At 42.2% G+C, this 7355-nt stretch overlaps 1 protein-coding gene across 1 annotated transcript in view; it reads left to right on the top strand.

Moving 5' to 3' along the window:
- Positions 1 to 1956, top strand: part of LOC103367830 (5-hydroxytryptamine receptor 3A-like) — a 2260-nt gene extending 304 nt beyond the window's left edge. Inside the window, exons 2-5 of the mRNA XM_008295984.1 lie at positions 5 to 190; positions 294 to 467; positions 567 to 637; positions 898 to 1956. Of these exons, the coding sequence (XP_008294206.1) occupies positions 5 to 190; positions 294 to 467; positions 567 to 637; positions 898 to 1134 (668 nt within the window). The 3' untranslated portion in view covers positions 1135 to 1956. The remainder of the gene's footprint in view (positions 1 to 4; positions 191 to 293; positions 468 to 566; positions 638 to 897) is intronic.
- Positions 1957 to 7355: the final 5399 nt, after the last annotated feature.

The raw sequence follows: 7355 nt of genomic DNA, 5'->3' as shown, positions 1-7355 counted from the left end.
CTCCTCTATGTTGCCAACTTCTTGCTGCCCATCTTCTTCTTCTTGTGTCTGGACATGGCCTCCCTCCCGATGTCCCACAGAGACGGCGGGAAGCTCAGCTTCAAGGTCACTGTGCTGCTTGCCATCACAGTGATGCAGCTTATTCTCAATGAAATTCTGCCCACCTCGTCAGACAGGATCCCACTTATAGGTAAAGAGTCGTGCCTTTATTGGACTTCATCGAGCATCACAGCACATACTGACTCAATGAGTGGGGCCTTGCACACATCAATGATGCTTCCTGCTCCCCTCAGCGATCTACTGCATTGGAGTTTTCGGGATGATGCTGATCAGCGTCATGGAGACAATTTTTGTGATGTATCTGATGGAGAAAGACTTCAAGGATGATGAGACAGACAGAGACCAAAGCCTGGATAAGAGCTGTGAGGACAAAGTGGGTAAAGGCAACTTCCACAGCTGTTTCAGAGGTGAGATTATATCCACATAAAGATTTACTAAACATGTTCACTCATGAAATACAATCACTTTAATATCATTACTCAAATGTGTCTGTTACGTCCTTCCAGGGATGAAGAAATGTGTTCACTGTGCGTCTGCAAATGATGCATCTGCTGATGACACATTTGTGCCCAAAGAGGTCAGAACCACATTTCAAAGAGTTGGTTTACACAGATGCAAAAATGTCAAGTTGAGAGGAATTATGTTTGCATGGATGCTGATCTTTTTGTTGATGGAATTTTTCAGTTCTTTGAGCATGACGAGCACTTTAATGTAGAGAAAACGAGAATATGACCTTTTAATTCTAATTAGAACATAACAGAAACTGAATGGAGCAGCTAACAGTGTCACATGATCTACAGTAATACTTATGACCCGTCCACTACATCACTACTGCAGGGCAGCAGCAGCCAGCTGACGGAGCTGTCTCTTGCCTTGGAAAAGGTCTCAGATGAGCTTGGGGAGATCGACAGAACAATGAGTCTACTCAGCAGCAGCAAGGACGAGAAGAAGCCCGGCTACTGGACCAGGATGGCAAAGAAAATCGACAAGGCTTTCTCAGTTATATATGTCCTATTTGCTTCTGTGTTTCTAATTACAGTCTTTTACATTTGGAGTATTCCGTATACAGACTAGCTGTAAAGTTTAAAAAGAGGTTGAATTCACTGTTAATTTAGCACAGGCATGAACTTTTGTGTAGTCTGTGTTCACACCTGTTGTTCATTGACCAAAGACAACAAAATGCCCCATCGATGTCTCAAACAGGGAGGTGAGGACTCAGACTGACTTGTTACAAACTGATCCGAACATGCAGTCTGATAATGCAGATATGTTTTCTGATCCATAATGCATCATCAGAACGACACCAACCCACAAGGATTTTTTTTCTTTTTCTTTTAAGTAACAAGTTGTGTTGCAGGTCACTGTGCTGTTAGTTGTGCTGCACAGATACTCCACTTCTGTGCGTTATATCCTCAAACCTTCCGTCTGACTGAAACTAGGCCTGATTCTAAAAAATTGTTGGTAGCAAATCATTCTGAACTGAAATCGGGCCAAATCTAACCAGTATGCACCATATAGGGTTTTTCAAAAGGTTAATAGTTGTTGAAAATTACAACTGTTGCCTTGCAGCTCCATATCAGCATTAGGACTGCAGATATTATTCTTGGTGGTTACTGAATCGATACTGCATGCTTGTCTAGGCTTCAGGAGAGCTAAAGGTGTCACAGACTTGGGTTTTCTTTCACTTTTTGTTTTAAGTTTGCTGTCCTAGTGTGTCTTTTTGTGTTTTCACTTCCTCTCTTTGTCTCCGTTTCCCTCCTATTTTGATCGCCCTGACTGGTTCGACCTGTGTCTTGGTCTCTGTGTATACATAGTCTGTCTGTGTTCTCCACCAGTTCATCCTGTTCTGTCTTCAGTTTGTCCTCCCATTCAGTTACCTTGTGTGTTCCCTGCTTGCTGTTGGAATGTTGGCGACACATCTAACACATACTCATTATTAACCTGTGGCAAAAAGTCCAATTAATCTTTCAAATACACAATGAAATATATTCAAAAGTGTAATGTAATGGCAATGTATCTGTATTCAGACTGCTCACCTGTGGGAATATGGTGCATTGTAGTTTAATATCTACCATGTAATGTAATGGTTGTAAAAAAATGTTAATTGTTTAAAAGTCAGTTCTGTGTTGAGGCGAGAAAGGGAAGTGATTTGCTTTGGTTTGTATTAGCGCTTCAAAAAGGAAAAACGAGCAGATTGATTGATGAATCCGCTATCGATTATTTTGGTCTTTACGCTGAAAAGGCGCAGTACCGAGTTGAAGGGGTCATTGTTTAAATGTTCTTTTGCTCATTTATTGTTTTGCCTTGTTTTAATAGAGCATTTCCCCCAGAATTTATGTTTTAAGAGTTTTTACCTGCTAATCGGGAATCGATTGGGTATGTCTGAGTTCATGTCGGGAACCGTGTTGCTCCTGCTCGTCCATTACAAGGCTGGACGTGGAGAAAGTAACACCTCGTGTCTTGTCCTCATTATTCCCCTTTTCAGGGGTGTAACAGTAACAGCTGAATATTATTATTATTTCACGTCTAAATTTGCATCCGTATTTAACATATGAACATAATATCATGTATTCATGTGATAAATGAAAAGTCTTGATGTCTGGTTCTTAAAACGTTCATTATTAGACGAGTAAAAGAGAAAATGTTGACAAACTTCACTCTTCTCCTCTCTTTCAATGTACATACGCATATGTAACCGGTAGAATCAGTTCTCTGCGTTTTGTATTCAAAGCCGACTTTCTTTTGGAGGCGATATCTGTTTATTACGGACCTTGACAGCCGATAAAAAAAACATACAAGATCTTCCATCAATTCACAAAATCTGTACCCCTCTTGCACTGCACTGCGTAAGGCGGGAAGCATTCAGCGCATTTGCAGTAGATGTTCAGTACAAGACGGGACACATACCTTGACAGCCTATGAAAAACAAACAAACACAAAAAATTCTTCCGTCAATTCACAAAATCTGTACCACTACAGAAACCAAACACTGCACACACATATTAGGGGGATTATATTACACTAAATTGGCCGCTAGGGCCGTTTTAGTGTGTTTTTCTGTCATTTGGTATTATGAAGCAACAGTCTGGGGGCCCGTCTCCATGTCCTGGTTCAGTCTCTCAGTTTTTCCACTTGATTGGGGTGAAAACCAGATGAGAGGCTCACTGATGTCCTCAATATCGAGCAGAAAGCCTTCCAGAACCTGGAGATGGACTGGGGCCCAGTCAGACCACATCCCTGGGAAGCCCAAGCAGTCTGAACACATCAGAGAGCATAACTTCTGCCAACTCCTTGGCCAAGGCTAACTTGGGCAATGGGGTAGAATGCACCATTTTAGAAAATTAGTCTGACCAGTGTCTGTACAGTTGTGTTACCTTAGGACATGGGAAAGCTGGTGAAAAAGTCCTGGGTGATGTCTGATCAGGTGCGATGTGGAACAGAAAGGGGCTGGAGCTGTCCAACGGGGGCATCTGGAGGTCTTGCTCTGAGTGCAGACTGGGCAGGCCGCCACATACTTCCCCACCTCCTTCTCCATAGATGGCCACCAGAAGGACCACGAGCAATGTCCTCTTGATGCCCTGGTGACAGGAGAGGGGAGGGCAGTGTGGCCAGTGAATGACCTGAGAGCTGAGGTTGGAAGGAACAAACAACCGGTTCAGGGAGCACCAAGTCAGTGTATTAATGTCGGCTTTAGCCCGCCTGGCCTCTTCCTCCACCTTCCAACAACCCAACAAGGCAGCAAGATGGGAGTAGAAGACTTAGGGAAATCATCAGGGTCGAATATGCAGGACAGAGCATCTGGTTTAACATTCTTGGAACCAGGGCGATAGGAAATTGGGAATTTAAATTTGATTCTTGGGCCTTTTCCATCAAATTGTCATCTATAATTTTTATGAGCAGCTGTTCCAGACTGCTTGTTCTGATGGAGCTCTGTCTGTGCATCTAACTGTGGTTTTGGCACGCTGTTTGGTAAATCATATATATAATGAAAGTCTGAATATATATAAGGAATCTTTATGGGTTTCCATAGAGATAGCGGTGCACATAGTCGCAGCAGCCCCTTCAGGAAACAGCGAGAGTGAAAGTTTTGAGTGTCTTGTCTATCCCAGATGTTCATTCTGTAAAACTTACATCCAAGACACTTTGCTAAACATCAGGACAATGAACGTTGCTAAAATTGCGGCGGTCGGTTGTGATGTGGACACACTACACCAACACCGAGTCCGACCGGAGACTACGCTGGCATTTACCCGAGAGAGAAGGATGCTCAAGCGGTACGAATGTGGTCTGTAGTTTGGGTTTGAAATATATCTCTTGTGACACCTGTCCTGGAAGCTTTCTAAATTTGTATCTAAACAGAGATGCAAACTCTACTGCCTCATCAGTAAGAGCAGTTTCAAGCCAGACAAGTATTGAAGTTTTTTCTGTTGAATATTTCAAATTGTTGGAGGAATATTCTTCAGACATGCTAGCACTACATATGCTCAATCCTTTCCCTTACATGGTATAACTGTTATTGTATACTTGATATTTTAGTGTTGATGATGCCAGAGAGGATGGATTAGGGAGACTAGTAAATGACAATGAACCCAAAACAGCAAAATGAAAGTTACAAGAGTGGATGGAAAACCCCATCTCTGTTTATTTGCACTCAAAGATATTGGGAATAAATCATTTGTAATTGTGGTGATTCTAACTGGCCATGGAGAAGCAAGGTATTTAGAAATGAGTCTCCAATTACTTTTTTACTGTAGAAGTATCAGAATCAGAAAGCTTTATTGATCCCTGAGGGGAAATTGCTTTCAATCAAAAGTGTTAAATTTAAACTTAAGTATTAATATAGAAAGAAAATATATCTGAACACAAAAAATAAATATACATTCTGCATAAGTATATTAGGCTGGCGCTTCACCAGAAGCACATAACAGGGGCTGAGGTGCACCAGGTTGTGGTCTGACCTACACAGCAGGGGAGGGGAGAGGAGCTGTATGCATCCTTTACATTAGCATACAGCAAGTCCAGGGTCCTCTCCTCTCTGGTGGGACAGCCCACATACTGGGTGAAGCTGGACAGTACTTTGTCCGTGGTGATGCCGTTAAGGTCACCCGAGATAGCAATGAATGCACTTGGGTGTTGAGTCTGTGGCCGGGCTATGGCGGAGTGGATGATGTCACATGTCTGGTTGGTAGAGGGGGGCGGGGGATGTAAACAGTCATCATTATAACATGGGAATACTTGCGAGGTAGCAAAGATGTTCATTTTGTCCTCAAAGTACAAGTAGACTTAAGAATTTCTTAGTAATAGGACAATGGTATGAAGTTGTTGTTGTTGTGAGCTGTACCTTGACATGTTTCGGCGTTCCATCCGTTGCCTTCCTCAGAAGTGTCATCTGAAGTGTGTCTTTATCAGCTGTTTTTTTTTTTACTAGGTGTGGCCAATCTGACAGATCCAGTGGGTGAGTCAGTTTGGCCACACCTACCGCCGCGTGGTGGTCTCTGGAACAGAGCATCCGAGGTGTGGGTAGAAGGAACGCTCCATCATCTCTATTGATTGTGTGTGAGCCTCGCTTCCTGATTTTGATCCGGGAGGCCATTGAAATCAGGAAGCGAGGCTCACACACAATCAATAGAGATGATGGAGCATATGTTTCTAAGGGATTTTCAAAGATTCACTACATCTTTGTGTGTGTGTGTGTAGGTGTGTGTGTGTGTGTGTGTGTGTGTGTGTGGTCAGCTGCATTCCTTCTATATGACCTGGCTTAACCTCCATGAGTTCAGTCCTTCATTGCCTGGGACTAATGCTCGAATCCTTCTTTCCGTTTCTTCAGATCAGCTCAGCTCATACATTAATATACATTAAATGGTGCCAGTGTCGATGTTAAGCTTTCAGAGCTGTTGTAAAATAATACATTCCAACACATAAAATCAACTTCTGATGCATCTTCTACATTTAACTACTTAGACAACCCGAATGGNTCTCTCAGTTTTTCCACTTGATTGGGGGTGAAAACCAGATGAGAGGCTCACTGATGCCCTCAATATTGAGCAGAAAGCCTTCCAGAAGCTGGAGATGGACTGGGGCCCGGTCAGACCACATCTCTGGGAAGCTCAAGCAGTCTGACTATGCAGGACAGAGCATCTGGTTTAACATTCTTTGGAACCAGGGCGATAGGAAATTGTGAATTTAAATCAGTTCAATCATAATTTTTATTTATTTATTTATTTATTTTCACAGATTCTGAATACGTCAACTGTTTTTAGTTTTGGTTTGGCAAATTTTTCAGTTGGAAAGTTTCTGGTTCTGATAAATGCTGTCACTTTGGCATTGTCTTAAAGATGACATGCCTTTCAAACAGGATGCTGTGTTTTGAGGTTCAGAGGATCAGCTTTGGTCATGGTCTTAAGATTTATCAACCCAGTAGTACATTGGCTCAGTCAGCTCAATGCGTTGCAACAAGAAAACATTTCAGAACACAAGCCAATGAAAAGCAACTGAACTGAGTTGCAACTCAGAAGCAGGTGTTTAGTCTCATCACTGACAGTAAACAGAAATCTGAATGTCAACTGTAGCAGCTTGTCATTTTAATCACCTCACTTAAACAGTCTTCAAAATACCCAATCAGGGTAGCAGCAGCCTGCTGACGGAGGAGCAGGATGCTTTTGAAAAGCTCTGAGATGAGCTGAAGGATGTGGTGAAAACAGATTTTGCTCCTAAACAGCAGGAAGGAAAAAGAAAAACCCAGCTACTGGACCAGAAACACTACCAACAAAGCAACAAACAGAACTGAAGACATCTCTTCCGAAATCCTAAAAAATGTTTTACCAGAGCTTTCATGTTCTAAGTGATGACTGTCAAGTTAAAGACCAGTGACTTTCTGAACTGGGTTGCACCAGTAAAAACGTCTCAAAGGCTTGGAAGCTTATCATAACATAACATATATTGTTGTCCAATCAGGAGCACAGAACTATGTAAAAAGTAAGCGTAGCATCATAAGTTAGTACATTATACAAAAAAGGATTTTGTTGCCCAGCTTGTATATATTCCACACCTAAACATACAGACAGACGGCACAAAATATAGCAAATACGCTCTTGTTCAACACGTATACATAGCTATCCCTGTATCCCAGCTCATCATCACATACACAAGCTCCTCTCCACATTAGTGTCCTGCATCAGTGACCACATGGATCAATAATGTGACGTAATGGGATGGTCAGTGTTATTGTGAGTGCTAATCAGGATGCATCTGTAGTTCATGCCAGAGATTTTTTTGAGAGTTTTTTTGTACTTATG

The sequence above is a fragment of the Stegastes partitus genome, unplaced genomic scaffold (assembly GCF_000690725.1).
Source record: "Stegastes partitus isolate 25-593 unplaced genomic scaffold, Stegastes_partitus-1.0.2 Scaffold1092, whole genome shotgun sequence".
Taxonomy (NCBI): domain Eukaryota; kingdom Metazoa; phylum Chordata; class Actinopteri; family Pomacentridae; genus Stegastes; species Stegastes partitus.
This window is presented reverse-complemented; position numbering and strand designations above follow the sequence as displayed.